The following is a 16,269-nucleotide window of genomic DNA, read 5'->3' on the forward strand; positions in this document are numbered from 1 at the left end:
CCTCATTAATCACCTAAGCGGGGCTCAGCATTCCTGAAATGCCGGCCGGGGCCGGGAGGAGCCGGCCGGGGGGCTCCCGGGACCCCAGGGCTCTGGGAATGGGAAGTGAGGTCAGCCGCTCCGTCTGCGGAGCACCCGCTCGGTGCCAGGCACCCCACAGCCCTCAATTTGCTTCACCCTCAAAACGAGCCTAGAAAGGGTTCGCTGTTCCTGCCCCCATTTTACCCGGGAGGAGACTGAGGCTCAGAGAGGGTGCATGGCCTGCCCAGTGTCACCCAGCGGGGAGGAGGTGAGGAGCCAGGACTTGTTCCTAGGCCCGCCTGAGCTCCCAGGGCTCACGGGGGGTGGGGAGGGAAGGGAGAGGGGACGGACATGAGGCCCAGACCCCAGGCGCAGCTCCGGGGCCTGTGGGCAGTGCCCCTGCCTCAGTGGGGCTGCCAGCCCAGGCCAGCGGCGAGGGTGGGGCCGTCCACCATTATCGGGGCTGACGCATCTCCCACGTCAGCCCCCTTATCACCCCTCCCTCTGGCTCCCCCCGCAAGGTGACCCTGGGAGGGGAAGGGCCAGCACCTCCCGCTCCTCCCCGCCGACGCCAGCGAGCAGCGGCCGCCTTTGCTGTGGGAGGGCCCGGGAGCGGGCGGGTGGAGAGCGAGCCCAGGCCGCCATCATGTTGCCGCTACGAAGCCCGAGCCCGTACTGCTCTGCGCCCCTCACCTGTGCTGAACCGGGGCCGAGCACCCCAGCCTGTTTCAGGCTGATGGGCATGCGCAGTGGGAGTAAGCTGGGCCGCGGGGTGCAGGAGACTCCCCCAGCCCATACCCTCCCACCCCCAGGATGTGAGGCCCACCTACCAGGCCTCATGCTCCCTCCCGGGTGCCCCCATGTGGAACCGGCTACTGAGCAGGGCAGGGCAGGGCCCCGGGTGGCGGCATCCACTGGGCATCTAGCTCCTCACAGCCCCCACGGGGAAGGGGGACGACCACCCCTTTTACGATGGAAACGGGGGTGGAGGGCAGGAAGCAGCTATCTGTCCGGACCTGCGCTCTGGTCCCTGCCCCTCCTTGTCGATTCCAGGTGGCCCTGCGGGCTGGGGTCCGTGTCAAGTGGTGGGCGATGAGGGACGATGAGGGGTACAGGAAGGGGGGGAGACCCCGCCTGGGGTGAGTTGCAGGGCTGGGCCCAGAGGCCCAGGAGCCTCGGGGAGCTGCACCCACCCCTCGCGGCTCACGTCTGCCCCTCCCCGCAGGCCACGACCTCAGCGGGGCCCTGGAGCCCTCCAACCTGGACACCAGCATCCTGGAGGAGTACATCAGCAAGGAGGACGCCTCCGACCTGTGAGTGGCCGGGACCGCCTCCCGCCCTGCCTGCGGCCTCGCCTCCGCCCGGGAGGGGACAGCCCTGCCCGGACAGGCTGAGCCCGCAGCCTGCCTGGCGGGTGGGCCCGGGTCCTGGCTGGCGCTGAGCTTCCCCCCTTCTCCGCAGCTGCTTCCCCGACATCTCTGCTCCAGCCAGCGCCGCCTCCTACGCCCACGGGCAGCCGGCCATCCCCGGCTCCAGCGGGGTCCTCCACCTGAGCCCCCCCGGGGGTGGACCCTCCCCGGGGCACCACGGCCCCCTCCCTCCCCCGAGCTACAGCGCCCCGCTCAACTGCAACAACAACAATGGCATGGGCGCCGCTCCCAAGCCCTTCCTGGGGGGCTCTGGGCCCCCCATCAAGGCAGAGCCCAAGGCTCCCTATGCCCCAGGGTGAGTGAGGGCAGGGAGCGTGTGGTGGGTTAGAAGCAGGGCCCCGGGGCAGGCAGGGCGCGGGGCCAGCGGCCGTGGGCCTGGGAGGAGCTGGCCAAGGCCTGGCCGTGGCGGTCGGGCTGCCCAGTGGGCAGGTAAGGCGGGCAGAACGAGGGCCAGGCTGAGGAGGGACACGGGGCTCCGAGCAGAGGAGGGGTGAGGCTGACGGAGGTGCTAGAAGAATCTCTGAGAGCCGTGTGGAGAGTGGACAGCAGGGGGTGAGACCAGAGGGCACAACTGTTTACACTCACGGGGCCACCTACACACATGGACACACCTGCACATGTGCACATGCGCGGGCACGCAAACTCCCCTCCCTACAACGGCTCCGTCCACTCGGTCGTGAATTCAGCCACGTGTGCTGTGGCTGCGGGGAGCTGGCTGAGCTGATGCGCCCCCACAAGCACCCGCCTCCCAGGCCCCCCGCCCACGTCAGCGGGTCCCGAGCGATGGCCTGACTCGGGGCTCGCTGGGTCTGGCTGTGAGGGAGGGTCCAGCCCGGCCAGCCAGACGCCAGGGCAGCCCGGACACTGTCCCTGGGGAAGTCAGGGCCGTGCGCTCGGCAGAGGGTCTGGGAGCAGGTTCTGGGGTGCCTAGCAGGGACAGGGACCCTGTCTCCGGGGAAATAACGGAGTGCTCTGTCCCGGCCCCACCCCTGGGTCAGCCCCGGTGTCTTCTCTGTAAGTGCGCCCCCATGCCCCGCCCCCAGGTGCTGTGGAAACCGGCAGGCATGCTGGGGCGCCACTGCCTCCTGGCTCCCGGGCTGGGGGTCAGGGCGTAGCTGCGGACCCCGAGGGGAAGGGGGGCGGGTGGGGGAGGCCTGTCCAGAGCCACGCAGGACTCCGTGGCTGGGCCTTCCTGCCCCGCCCCTGCCAGGCCGAGTTCTAGAAGTAAACAGGACAGGCAGGGCCCGCCGGCTGTGGGTCCGCGGTCTAGATGGGGAGGGCGCCGTCCATCCCTGCACCCCCGGGGGGCGGGCTAACGGGCACCCGGAGGAGTCGGGGGGAGGAGCAGTGCTGTGGGTTCGGGGCCTTAGGGGCGGGGGTCGGAGGGTGTGAGAGCCCCTGACCCACGGAGACACCCAGGGCCACTGTCAGGGGAGGCAGGGAGCCGACCGGGAGGCCCACCGTGGGGCTGAGAGGCCTGGTCGGCAGCCAGGGCCGCAGGGAGGGTCAGCCCCCCCGGCCCTTAGCACTTTCTGGCCTCCTCGCATGGCTGTGGGGTGGGCAGGTGGCTTGTTGGGAGCGTGGGCACTCTGGGGTCTGCCCAGGCCGTGTCCCTGTGGCTGGGGACCAGAGATGGCCAGAGAGCTGGACCCCGGGGGGCACACACTCCCTCCCTGACCAGCACCGGCCTCACGCAGGACGTGCTGACCTCTCGGGGTTGAGTTTGTTCCTTTGCTGGGACTGCTGATAAAACCAACCTGCAGGAACAACAGAGCCAGCCCGCCGCTGGCTCCCTGCCCGCCACACCTGCCCGGGTGGGCCAGCCCAGGCCTCCCAGCCCCCAGGCCTCCCAGCCCTCAGGCCTCCCAGCCCTCAGGCCTCCCAGCCCTCAGGCCTCCCAGCCCCCAGGCCTCCCAGCCCCAGGCCTCCCAGCCCCAGGCCCTGCGTTTCCAGGAAGTGGGGGCTTCAGTGGGCAAAAGAAGGGGGCAGGCTAGGGCCCTCGCCTGGGGACAGAGCCCTGAACACCTGTGCCATCCTAAGGGACAGTGGTGCTGGCCCCCATGTGCCCATTAGGCCTGAGGCAGTGCTGGGCAAGAGTTCAAGACCCCCCCCTCCCCCAAACAACTGCCGGGCACCCCGAGGTGCTGGTGCAGAGAGATGCCCGCAGGTGGGAGTGAGGAGACCTGGCTGCCTCCACCTCGGGGTCCCTGGCCCCTGGCCCCGGAGGAGCTGCCTCCCGACACCCCCCCTCTCCCGCAGCACCCTGCCTGACTCCCCCCCAGACTCGGGCTCCGAGGCCTACTCCCCCCGGCAGGTGAACGGTGAGTCCAGCGGGCACCGCCCTCCCCTCTGGGATTGGGGCAAGTGGTTGGGGCGGCCTTATCGGGCGGGCGGGCGCGGAGGGAGGGGGCCAGCGCTGCCCCACGGGCCACATTATCGCTGGTCAAATACTCCGGGCGGCGCTGCCATTGTTCCCCCGGGCGGGTGGGGAGCCTGGCCCGGCCCCAGCGAGCGTCCCTCCGGCGATGCCACCGCCTGCCCGCCGGCGCCATCATGGATGCGCCCTTCGGCGGTAAGTGGACGGCGGGGGAGGCTCCCGGCTCCAGGCCCTCCGCGCCCTGCGTCCTGGGGTGCCGTGGCCCCCAGGTGGCCAGAGGCAGAAGGATCACGGGCAGCAGCCTCCCCAGGGCCTGGAGAGGGGTCAAGAGTTCTGTTTATCTTACCAAAGACATCTGTGGAATGCCTCCTGGAACAAAGGAGCAGGCCTCCCCTCTCAGGCGGGGGTTGGGGGGGCGCTGGCCCGGAGCCTGGTAGGGGGGCTGCCGGTAGGATGCTGCCACAGGACCGCCCTGGGGGTCTCAGGAGACTCCTTCCTGGGGCCCAGGGAGGAGCTGGGGAGGGGGGACTGGCCCAGGGAGCAGGTTCCCAGCCGGGCCCAGTGGAAGGAGCTGGCTAAAGTGGGGTGAAAGGCCGCACCCCCAGGCCGAGGCCGGCCTCCCTGCCCAGGCCTCTAGTGGCCAGCCTTGAGGCTGCCCAGCCCTCCTCCCACCTGGGCTGGGTGAGAGGGCAGCCCCAGGCTTGCCCCAGGAGGGGCGGGAATGGGGAGACCCAGGCCAGGGAGCGCTGGTGCCCGGAGAGGTGCCTGATGCCTGCCCCTTCTCTCTGCAGACCCTCACCTCCTGCGCACCATCACCCCCGAGACCCTGTGCCACATGGGAGGGCCCTCCCGCCTGGAGCACCTGCCCCCACCCCCAGCCCACCTGCCAGGCCCCCCACCGCCCCCGCCTCCCCCACCTCACTACCCCGTCCTACAGCGGGACCTGTACATGAAGGTGGAGCCCCCGATGCCCCCCTACGCTGCCATGGGGCAGGGGCTGGTGCCCGCCGACCTGCACCACACCCAGCAGTCTCAGATGCTGCACCAGCTGCTGCAGCAACACGGAGCTGAGTAAGACGGGGCTCCCCCTCCCCGGGTGGTAGGATGAGGTGGGGGGTCAGGGGGGAGCAGGCAGGACAGGTGGAGGTGGGGACCGGGCAAACCCAGGAAGAGTAGGAGGCTCCGGCCCCAGGACATGGGGTCAGCGTGTGTGTCCGCCTGTGCCCAGCAGGGGGGCAGGTATTCCGGCCAAGGGCTCAGGACTGCCTGGTGGGGCAGGCACACCACGCCCGTTGGCCACCTGGGAGCCTGGCTGCCGGTCACGGAACTGGGAAGGTCAGAGTGGCTTCCAGTGACTCCCCAGCCGCCTGGGGTCCTCAGCTCAGAGGAGGTGCTGAACATGGACCTGAGCTCCCTGGCCTGCCTCCAACCCGCAGAATTGTCTTTTTGTTTTACACACTGAGATTTAAAAATATATATATATATCTTTATTGCTGTCAAATAGGGAGAGGGAGAGGGAGAGAGAAACGTAAATGATCAGAGAGGCTCATTGACCAGCTTCCTCCTGCATGCCCCCCACTGGGGACCAAGCCTGCAACCTGGGCCTGTGCCCTGACTGGGAATCGAACCCTGACCTCCTGGTTCATAGGTCGACGCTCAACCACTGAGCCACACTGGCCGGGCTACAAGGTGATATCCTGGGAGGTTTAGTTCAAGGAAAGATTCCACTGCCAAAACTTTTTGTCAAGCAGGGGAAGGGGTGCTGTGCAGCCCCCCACATTTCTGCCGCATTCCAAGAAACGCTCCTCCCTGCCTCTGTGGCCCGTGGGTGCTCTGCCGAGGCTCCCCTTGGGGTGACACTGGGTGACAGTGGAAGGAGCTGGCTAAAGTGGGGTGAAAGGCCGCACACCCCCTGGGCGAGGCCTGCCTCCTCACTGCCCCGGTTCTGAGCCCTCTGGGCCAGGCCCCTTGCCGTGCGATAGGGACACGCGGGCAAGTCCGGTGTGGCTCTTGCCGCCTGGGTTCCACAGCTCGGGGTCGGACGGGGTGACGGAACCAGGGAATGACAGCACAGAGTGAGGGGGAGCTCTGTGGAGGCCAAGCCGGGGGGGCTTCCTGCAGGAGGTGTCCTCCGGCCTGGGCATACCCGGCAGAAGCAGGGTGGAGAGGGAGACTGGGCACGGCCACAGGGGAGGGCTCAGGGGGAACCAGCCCCCCATGGCGCACACCTCTGTCCCTCCAGGCTCCCCACGCACCCCTCCAAGAAGAGGAAGCACTCCGAATCGCCCCCCAACACCCTCAACGCCCAGATGCTGAACGGGATGATTAAGCAGGAGCCTGGCACCGGGACAGCCCTGCCCGCACACCCGCCTCGAGCCCCCTCCCCGCCCTGGCCCCCCCAGGGCCCTCTCTCCCCAGGCCCTGGCTCCTTGCCCCTCAGCATCGCCCGGGTGCAGACACCGCCTTGGCACCCGCCAGGCGCCCCCTCGCCAGGTACGTGGCTGGCCTGCGGGGCCCTGCGGGGGGCGGCCCTTCAAGGTGGGGAGGGGGGGGCGCAGGGCCCACAGAGCCGTCCCCGCTCCAGGTCTCCTGCAGGACAATGACAGCCTCAGTGGCTCCTACCTGGACCCCAACTACCAGTCCATCAAGTGGCAACCACACCAGCAGAACAAGTGGGCGACACTCTACGATGCCAACTACAAGGAGCTGTGAGTGAGCTGGGCGCCTCCCCCCTCCTGGCCACACGGCCCTCTGGGGCCTCCAGCCTGGCACCGTGTCCTAGCGCAGGGCCTGGAGCACCCTGGGTGCCAGGTGACCCGTCTGCAGGAGAGCGGACAGGCTCTGGGCAGAGCTAGGACTCGTGCTCAGGCTTCCTGACTCCTGGGCCAGCCGAGGCCTCCTTGGGAAGGTGGTGTCTGCCAGGGAGGGGCGAGCCAGGGCTCCTCCTCCCCCCCCCCCCCCTGCCGCCTGCCGCATTCCTGGAAGGTAGCAGGAAGCTGTTAGCTAGGCCCTTCCTCCCCTAAGACCCTCCCTGAAGGAGGGATGGGGGGTGAGGGGGTGGTCAGAGGCTGCCTGGATTCCTAGCCCTTCCTCTGCACCCACCTGGCTCACTTCCGGCCTGGCCAGGAGCACGGGGACTCCCCTCGCTCCCATGAGGGCCGGTGAGGGCTGGAAGTGTGGCCCCCAACTCGCTTGGACACGGCCAGGCCTGTGCAGGGTGGCTGAGCTTGGACCCTGTCACAGCTGGGCTCAGGGGGACTCCCACCCAGAAGCCCTCAGGCCTAGGGGTTGGCCAGTTGTTCCCGTGGCTGAGGGGCCCTTGAGACCCTGCCAGGTAGAGGGAGGTGTTTGGGGTCCAGCCCCTATGGCCTGGTGCGGACCCCACTCCTACTTCTGGGCCAGCCCTGCCCCCTCCCCCCCAGGCCCCAAGGCCAGGAAGCTGGCTCCAGGGTGGCCCAGGCACTTCCTGGGTGTTTCCCTGGCACGGTCAGGTGGGCGGGGCCCCGGGAGGGAGAAGCGGGGAGCCTGGGCCTTCCTGCAGACATTACAGGCCCAGAGTACTTTCCCTATCTCCCTGCCCAGCTTCCTCCAGGCAGGCACTGGCCATGGGGGCACTGCTTATGCCTGGGGATTGGGATGAGGGCAGGCCATGCTGTAATTTCTCTTTCCTGCCACCTGGAGGTCCCCCAAAGGGTACGGACTTGGAACACTTTCTCAGCAATAGATGGGTAAACTGAGGCTGGGTCCAGCTGCCCAGAGTGCCCCCGTCCCCACCGGGGCATACAGGAGTCAGAATGAGGCTGTTTGGGGGCCGGAGGGAGCTGGTGGGCAGGGGCTGGGCCAGCTCCTGGCGCCTGGTTCCACCGTTTCCATGGCTACCAGCTGTCAGCCGCAGTGAGGCTCTGCAGACCATCCCCTCTCACCTCATCTCCCACGAGGGCGGGGGCTTCGGGAGTGTTCTGGGGAGGAGTCGAGTGTGGTGAGGGGCCATCGAGCGCCCCAGGAGTTCCCTCCCATCTGCTGGGCTCAGTTTCTGGCCCTGTGTCCCTCCTCCCCAGGTGGGGGGGGGGGGGTCCCAGGCCCATGGAGGAAAGAATAGTGACTGAGGGGGTGGCAGCCCTGAGCCCAAACCCTCCCGGGTCTCTGTTTACATTTCGGAGAAGGGGGGACAGCCCCGTGGTCTGGGGTTCAGGGTAGGAGATCAGCGTGTGGGCGGACGGACGCTCCGGGCCCGGCTGGGGCCCCGTCAGCGCCTGCTCCGCCCGCCCAGGCCCATGCTCACCTACCGCGTGGACGCCGACAAGGGCTTCAACTTCTCGGTGGGCGACGACGCGTTCGTGTGCCAGAAGAAGAACCACTTCCAGGTGACGGTGTACATCGGCATGCTGGGCGAGCCCAAGTTCGTGAAGACGCCCGAGGGCCTCAAGCCCCTGGACTGCTTCTACCTGAAGCTGCACGGCGTGAAGGCAGGTGTGGGGCCGGGCCAGGGAGGGACCCACGCCACGCCCACCGCCCGCCTCCGTCCTGCCCCGGGGCTGCCCCCGGACCGGGGGCTCCTGTGTCCGCCTCCACCCTGACCCCGGTCTGTCCCGGCCCCCTCCCCTCTCCTGACGGCGCCTGAAATGGACTCCCCGCCCCCGCTCCCTTCTCAGGAATGGGCTCAGGCCACAAACCCTTGCCACTTGCTCACACCTCATCATGCACCAGACTCTGCTGTCCCCTTCCCTGGACATCCCCCTCCTTGTCCACAGCAGCTCCCAACTCAGGCTCCACCCGAGGCCCAGGCAGGCATGACACTCCCCATTCCTACACACTCACACACACACACACACACACACACTCACTCACACATATATACACACACACTCACACACACACACTCACACACATACACACACTCACAGACTCACACACATATACACACACACTCACACACACTCACACATATATACACACACTCACACACACACTCATACACACACACACATATACACACACACACTCACACATACACACTCACACACACACTCACACACTCACTCACACACACACTCACACACATACACACACACTCACACATATATACACACACACTCACACACTCACACACACACTCACACTCATGCACACACTCACAGACACACACACATACACACACACTCACACATATATACACACACTCACACACACTCTCACACACACTCACACTCATGCACACACTCACAGACACACACACATATACACACACACTCACACACACACTCACACATACACACACACACACTCACACTCACACTCATGCACACAGACACACATACACTCTCACACACACGCACATGCACACACACACACATGCATGCCCTCCTGGCAAAGCCCCAACTTCTGACCTTAGCCCACAAAGGCCTTCGGGTCTGGGCCACCCTCCCAGCGCCCACCCACCCCCCTCCTGGCTGCCTGCTCCCTGGCCTTCACCGTGCACTCCGCTGCCGTCCTAGGAGACTTGCCCTGAGGCCATCCTGACCTAGAGGCCCCAGCCGCCTGAGGACCCCTCCCCAGCACACCCTGAGCCCAGGAGCTCCCTGAGAGCATGCAGGGAGGGGGGCAGGGTGTGTTTCCTTCAGTGTCATATGGGGTGTCATATGGGGGTGTTGAGGGGACACGGGAGAGGGCTGGAGTGATGGGGTGGGTGTGAGTGGGTGTTTGTGGAGGCCGGTTTGGGGTGTGCTCAGGCTGGAGTGATGGGGTGGGTGTGAGTGGGTGTTTGTGGAGGCCGGTTTGGGGTGTGCTCAGGCTGGGGGGTGTGGGTGTGGACTGGAGGCTATGAGGTGTCAGCGGAGTGTGTCTGCCCAGCATGCACACAGAGGCGGGGCAGAGGGGGGCATGGGGTGCGGCTGTGTAGGAGAGGGACCTGAGTTTATGGGGAAGGCAGGCTGAGCTCCAGCTGGGCCGGACTGGGCTGAGAGGTGAAGGAGGCCAGGCCTGGAGGGCAGGGCAGGGGGACCCTGGCCCTGAGGGCCCACTGGCCCTGCTCCTCCCCAGCTAGAGGCCCTGAACCAGTCCATCAACATCGAGCAGTCTCAGTCGGATCGCAGCAAGCGGCCCTTCAACCCTGTCACGTGAGTGTCTGACCTTGGGGATGGCCTCTGGGAGGGCTGACCCCGCAGCTGGCTCGGGAGCTGAGGGGGGCTAGGCAGGCACCCACAACGTCCACCCCTATACCTGGGTGCCCCCCTGTGGCCTGGCTCTCCCAGGCCCTGCCTGCCCCTGAGCGCCCGCCCTCTCCGCAGGGTCAGCCTGCCCCCTGAGCAGGTCACGAAGGTGACCGTGGGCCGCCTGCACTTCAGCGAGACCACCGCCAACAACATGCGCAAGAAGGGCAAGCCCAACCCCGACCAGAGGTGAGCGGCCGGAGCCCGCCCAGAGCCCCCACTGCTGGGGAGGAGACCAGGAAGTGCCGCCGTGTGGCTCAGCCCCTGGTTGACTAAGGAAGGGAGCGCAGGAGCCTGGCTCCAGGGCGGGAACCCTCTGCGCGGCCTCGCCGTGGGCCCTGGGGAAATGCCGCCCCCTAGTGGAGACGCAGGTTCCTCCTCTAGGATGGGATGTTCATGCCACCTCCTGGGGTGCCGGGACCCTGGAGGCGGGAGGGGGTGGGGGTGAGAGGGCAGTGCTGTGCACTGCATCTGACCTGGGGGGGAGGTGCGGGGGGGCAGAGGCGGGGCAGGGCCGTGGGGCCGCTAAGGCCGCGATGTGCTGCAGGTACTTCATGCTGGTGGTGGCCCTCCAGGCCCACGCACAGAATCAGAACTACACGCTGGCCGCCCAGATCTCGGAGCGCATCATCGTGCGGGTGAGGGCCACCTCCCCCACACCAGGGGCTTGAGGGCCGCCCCCCCCCAGAACTGGGAGGAAAGCGGAGAAATCCCTGGGGAGTCAGGGGCTGCAGTGGTGGTCCTCTGGGCACTGGCTGTGTGTGGCCTCGGGCAAGGCTCCACCCTCTCTGGGCCTCAGAGTCTCCTAAAGTGTGGAAGTGGACAGGCCTGGGGGCTCCCTGAAGTCCCACAAGTAACCAGAAATTGCCACAATGGCAGGGGCAGTTTGGGTTAGGCAGAGTGAGGTGAGGAGCCGTAGCCGGAGCTGGAGGGGTGGTGGTGGTGGGGGGGCCTGCAGGTGCCCTCCCCACCCCCGGACTGATCGATCCAACCCCCATGTGCCTAGGCCTCCAACCCAGGCCAGTTTGAGAGCGACAGTGACGTGCTGTGGCAGCGGGCACAGGTTCCCGACACAGTCTTCCACCACGGCCGTGTGGGCATCAACACAGACCGTCCCGATGAGGCGCTGGTCGTGCACGGCAACGTCAAGGTCATGGGCTCACTCATGCACCCGTCGGACCTCCGCGCCAAGGAGCACGTGCAGGAGGTGGGGCTGGGGGTGGGGACAGCGGAGCGCCCAGGGGCAAGGGGGAGGACTGAGCCTGGATCTCAGGCCCCCCGGGCCCCGGAAGCAGGGCCTCCCCTCCACCCTGCAGCCTCTCGGTCTCCGGGGCGCTCCCGATGGCCAGGAGGGAGGGCTCGGGCTGAGCCTGGCTCCCCGCAGGTGGACACCACGGAGCAGCTGAAGAGGATCTCGCGCATGCGCCTGGTGCACTACAGATACAAGCCCGAGTTCGCGGCCAGCGCGGGCATCGAGGCCTCGGCGCCGGAGACGGGTAAGGCCCGCCTGCGCGCACTGAGGCTGGAGCCGGGGAGCCCGGAACCCCGGGACCCTGCCCTGTCCTCCGGTGATGCTGCCCGGGTCTTCTAGAAACCTCCTCCAGGGAACCCCTCAGGGAACCCTCCCTCAGCCCCGGGGGCCTCCCGCCTGGACCCTGGAAGTCGGGGAATCTATCCCGGGGATCCTCGCCCTTCTGCCCTGGATGAACCCTGCCTTCATCCCCCGTCTCCCTGCCCCCTCCCCTGGGATTCTTACTCCTAGGGACCTGCCCTGCCCCCAGCCAGGGGCGCCCACACCTTGGCCCCAGGAACCACCACCTGCGAACACTAGCCGGTGGCGCCCCTGCTTCCAGGCTCCTAGGAGCCCAGATCTCTAGCGCCCCAAACCTCACCCCGGCCCCTCATGTGAGGCCCGCCCCCCACGTCCCCCTGGCGCGCCCTCCCCAGGTGTCATCGCCCAGGAGGTGAAGGAGGTGCTGCCCGAGGCCGTGAAGGACGCGGGCGCCGTGGTCTTCGCCAACGGGAAGACCATCGAGAACTTCTTGGTGGTGAACAAGGTCTGCAGCCTGGGGGGGTCTGGGCTGCCCCGGGGCAGAGGGGCGGGCCACCCCTCCAAGGAGGCTGGGCTGGGTGCAGAGCAGCCCTCGGAGGGTGGCTTGGGGCCGTGGGGTCGGGCCAGAGCGCCGCTAAGTCTTCTCGGGGCTCTTGCCAGGCTCGGGCGCGGTGCATTGCGAGGTGTATGGCACCTTCCCTGGCGAGGAGCACCAGCATGTTTTGGCCTCGGCTGCACAGTGAAGTGCTCCATGGGAGGCTCCCTGCTCCTGGGGCAAGGGGCGCCCATGGGCCCTGGGAGACGGGCATGCTGACGGGCGGGGAGGGCAGTTCAGGCCTATGCCCAGGCGCCCGGCCGGGGGGCTGCCCGAGGCGGCACAGGATGTCCTGGACACTGTCCCGTTCCCTGGCCAGGAGCGCATCTTCATGGAGAACGTGGGGGCCGTGAAGGAGCTGTGCAAGCTGACCGACAACCTGGAGACGCGCATCGACGAGCTGGAGCGCTGGAGCCACAAGCTGGCCAAACTGCGGCGCCTGGACAGCTTCAAGTCCACCGGCAGCTCCGGCGCCTTCAGGTGGGGGCGCGGGGCGGGGGAGGGAGGGCAGACCGGCTCCCCGGAGCCGCCTCTGACCCTGGCCCTCTGGCTGCAGCCACACAGGGAGCCAGTTCAGCCGGGCAGGCAGCGTCCCCCACAAGAAGAGGCCCCCCAAGGTGGCCAGCAAGGTAAGGTGGGCGGGTGGGGGGTAGGTTGACCGGGGCCTCCCCTCCCACGGCTTCCTTTCCTGTTTGCCCCTCTCCAGGCTCACTGACCCTCAAGCCCGCCCAGCCCTGCTTTCCGGTCCTCTCCCTCTGCCCCCATGGGAGTGAGCCCACCTTGCACCCCTACCTCCAGCAGCACCCCAGTGGGTAAGACCACGGGCTCCCTAAGCCTAGGCCTCTTCTTCCCTTTTCCTCAGGCGCCATCTGTGGTCCCGGAGCAGGCCTGCGTCAGCCAGCGCTTCCTGCAGGGGACCATCATCGCCCTGGTGGTGGTCATGGCCTTCAGGTGACTGTCCCGCAGGCAGGCTCAGGGCAGGGCAGGGCAGCTGGCTGGGGCAGTTGGGCTGCCCACAGGCCCAGGCTGGGGGAAGAGGAAGGCGTGGCCTGGGGAAGAGGAAGGCGTGGCCTTGGAAAAGAGGAAGGCGTGGCCTGGGGAAGGGGAAGGCGTGGCCTGGGAGAGGAAGTCGTGGCCTGGGGAAGAGGAAGGCGTGGTCTGGGGAAGGGGAAGGCGTGGCCTGGGAGAGGAAGGCGTGGCCTTGGGAAGATGAAGGCGTGGTCTTGGGAAGGGGAAGGCGTGGCCTGGGGAGGGGAAGGCGTGGCCTGGGGAAGAGGAAGACGTGGCCTGGGGAAAGAGGAAGGCGTGGCCTGGGGAAGGGGAAGGCGTGTTCTGGGAGAGGAAGGCGTGGTCTGGGGAAAGGGAAGGCGTGGCCTGGGGAAGGAAGGTGTGGCCTGGGGAAGAGGAAGGCGTGGCCTGGGAGAGTCCCTGACGTCCTGGGGAAGGGGGTGGGCTGCCTCATCCTGTCCTGTCCCCCTGGGGTTTGGGAGACCAGTTACAGGCATCCCCCGGGAGCCCAGGCCCTGCCCCAGAGAGAGGACCCCAGCTCAGCTCTAACCGGCCCTTCCCTGTGGTCCCCAGCGTGGTGTCCATGTCCACGCTGTACGTGCTGAGCCTGCGCACCGAGGAGGACCTGGTAGAGACGGATGGGTATGTCCCTGGAGGCCTGGTATCTGCTGAGCCGCCAGCTCAGGCGGGGCTGCGGTGGGCAGTCCGGGGTCAGGGGAGCCACGGAGGCTGTTCCCTCTGGGGTTCCAGCTTAGGCTCTCAGCCCGTGGGGGGCTGGTGCGGGGGAGGGAGGGCCTCCCTGGAGGGGGTGTCTGTCTTCCAGTCCCTGCGGAAATCTGTGTTTCTTCAGGCCTACCCAGTGCTCCTCCGGGTCGCCGGGCCTCTGAGGCCAGGGCATCGGCGGGGCCCAGGCTGGACTGGGGTGGAGGGAAGGAGGGCCAGGGCGGGACCTTGGGCTCTGTCTGCCCACTGTCACCCTCAGCCTCTGGGCCATCTCTGACTGTGTCTTCTCTCTCCACCTCGTCTGCTCCTTTTCCTCTCTGCTGCCCTTAGCTCTTTTGCCGTGTCCACTTCCTGTCTTCTGGCCCTGCTCCGGCCCCAGCACCCGGGGGGGAGCGAGGCCATGTGCCCATGGTACGTGTCCGGGTCCAGCCCCTCCCTGCCGCCTCTGGCTCCGGCTGCCCTCTCCCTGCTCCTTTCCACCGCCCCGCCCACCCCCTCCTGCCCTTCCTGCTTCTCGGGGCTCCCAGCTTCCCCACCGGCTCCAGCCCCTCTGAGCTCGGCCCCCCCTTCCCCAGCAGGGCCAGCCAGAGCTTTGGCACCACTCAGCTCCGACAGTCGCCTGTGCCCACCGGGCTGCCAGGCACACGGCCCTCTCTGCTGCTGGGTGCGTGCCTGGGGCAGGTCTGGAGGGGTGGAATGGGGGAGGAGGCTGTGTTCTGTAGGGGGAGGGGTTGGGGGGCTTTGCTGCCCCCTTTGGCTCTTACATCCTCTGGCTTCCGCAGTTACCACAGGCCTGACCCACTCAGCCCCAGGACCGGCCATCCGCACCTTAGACCTGTGCTCCAGCCCCCCCTGCCCCGTCGTCTGCTGCTCCTCGCCCACGCCCGGCCCTGCCACTCACCCTAGCCTTGGCCCCAGCTTTGACCCCAGCCATGGCCGCAGCCCCAGTCCCAGTCCCTCCACCAACCACTCAGGTATGGCTGTTGGGTTTGTTTGGTTTTTAGCTGAAGGCCCACTGGTGGGAGGGTCTCCTGAGTCCAGAAGGAGGCTCTGGAAAATATTGGCGGGCCGCCTTGGGGGGACCAGGAGACCGATGGGGTCACCCCAAGTCCAGTGGGGCTGTAGAGACAGCTGGGCAGGAGGCAGCAGCCCCTCTTCTCAGCCTGCCCCGGTTCTGTCCACAGACCCCAGCCAGATGGCCCCGCTGCCCGGCACCAACATCAGAGCCAAGTCCTGGGGCCTGGCAGCCAATGGCATCGGCCACTCCAAGCACTCAAAGAGCTTGGAGCCTGTGGCCAGTCCTTCAGTCCCCTTCCTGGGGGGGCAGGGCAAAACCAAGAACAGCCCCAGCCTCCGAATCCATGGCCGGGCCCGCCGAGGGCTCCCCCCGCCCACTCAGCCCTGGGGCCAAGCAGGTACTTGCCCTGTCCCCCTGCACCCCTCAGCCCAGCCCTGTTCAGCCCAGGCATCGTGTGTCTAGGTGCTCCACTCAGTCAGCAGGCCCTGCTGAGCATTACAAGTAGCCAGGGGTCCTGCGGATGGAATCTTCACAGCACCCCCTCTCCGCCCCCCCACCCCCCCCCAAGAAAGGACTGTCCCCATTTCCAGATGAAGAGACAGAGGCTAGACCAGGGAATGTCTCCTCAGGGGCCGGGTGAGCCATCAGTGGCAGAGCTGGAATTATACCAACCTGCCTGGCTCCAGGGCCTGGCTCTTCTGTTTTTCCAAACCCCAAGCCCTTAGGCAGACAAAGCTGGGGAACCCTTACTTTTCTTTTTTAATATATTTTATTGATTTTTATACCGAGAGGAAGGGAGAGAGATAGAGAGTTAGAAACACTGATGAGAGAGATACATCCATCAGCTGCTTCCTGCACACCCCTTATTGGGCATGCGTCTGCAACCAAGGTACCTGCCCTTGACCAGAATTGAACCCGGGACCTTTCAGTCCGCAGGCTGACGCTCTATCCACTGAGCAAACCGGTTTCGGCTGGGGAACACTTTCTTGCTGAGGCTTTTAAACGGGGTTCCGCCACGGTGCCCGGGCTGCCTTGGAGGTTGAAGGGGAGGCCAAGAGCTGGCTCTGCTGTAGATACTGGGCCTCCTCACCCACTTCCGTTTGACGGGGGCTAAAGGGAAAAAAGTTGAGAAGCTGTGGCTTGCTGAGATTGAAGTTCAAAGTGACCGAGAAACCCCAAGGGGTAGATGCTCACCCCCGCCTCTCCTTGCAGACGCGGCGCCCGCCCTCACCTCCATCCAGCTGCTGGAGAACTCGATGCCCATCACCGCCCAGTACTGTGCTCCGGGGGGTGCCTGCAGGTGGGCGGGCCCCTCCCTCAGGGACAGGCTCCGAGC

At 66.9% G+C, this 16,269-nt stretch overlaps 1 protein-coding gene across 5 annotated transcripts in view; it reads left to right on the plus strand.

The window, feature by feature from the left end:
• Positions 1-16,269, plus strand: part of MYRF (myelin regulatory factor) — a 31,311-nt gene that overhangs the window by 10,475 nt on the left and 4,567 nt on the right. Inside the window, exons 2-23 of one of the 5 annotated variants that reach the window (XM_084895797.1) lie at positions 1,247-1,334; positions 1,483-1,746; positions 3,711-3,772; positions 4,620-4,899; positions 6,071-6,321; positions 6,413-6,536; positions 8,099-8,298; positions 9,872-9,944; positions 10,116-10,226; positions 10,585-10,675; positions 11,044-11,244; positions 11,422-11,533; positions 11,985-12,094; positions 12,504-12,664; positions 12,741-12,813; positions 13,047-13,135; positions 13,766-13,834; positions 14,246-14,326; positions 14,491-14,579; positions 14,698-14,889; positions 15,100-15,330; positions 16,146-16,233. In XM_084895797.1, the coding sequence (XP_084751923.1) occupies positions 1,247-1,334; positions 1,483-1,746; positions 3,711-3,772; positions 4,620-4,899; positions 6,071-6,321; positions 6,413-6,536; positions 8,099-8,298; positions 9,872-9,944; positions 10,116-10,226; positions 10,585-10,675; positions 11,044-11,244; positions 11,422-11,533; positions 11,985-12,094; positions 12,504-12,664; positions 12,741-12,813; positions 13,047-13,135; positions 13,766-13,834; positions 14,246-14,326; positions 14,491-14,579; positions 14,698-14,889; positions 15,100-15,330; positions 16,146-16,233 (3,040 nt within the window). The remainder of the gene's footprint in view (positions 1-1,246; positions 1,335-1,482; positions 1,747-3,710; positions 3,773-4,619; positions 4,900-6,070; positions 6,322-6,412; positions 6,537-8,098; positions 8,299-9,871; positions 9,945-10,115; positions 10,227-10,584; positions 10,676-11,043; positions 11,245-11,421; positions 11,534-11,984; positions 12,095-12,503; positions 12,665-12,740; positions 12,814-13,046; positions 13,136-13,765; positions 13,835-14,245; positions 14,327-14,490; positions 14,580-14,697; positions 14,890-15,099; positions 15,331-16,145; positions 16,234-16,269) is intronic. The other 4 variants (XM_084895798.1, XM_084895801.1, XM_084895799.1 and 1 more) reach the window with 4 other exon arrangements.

This window comes from Pipistrellus hanaki (assembly GCF_964339955.1).
Source record: "Pipistrellus hanaki genome assembly, chromosome: 9".
Taxonomy (NCBI): Eukaryota; Metazoa; Chordata; class Mammalia; order Chiroptera; family Vespertilionidae; genus Pipistrellus; species Pipistrellus hanaki.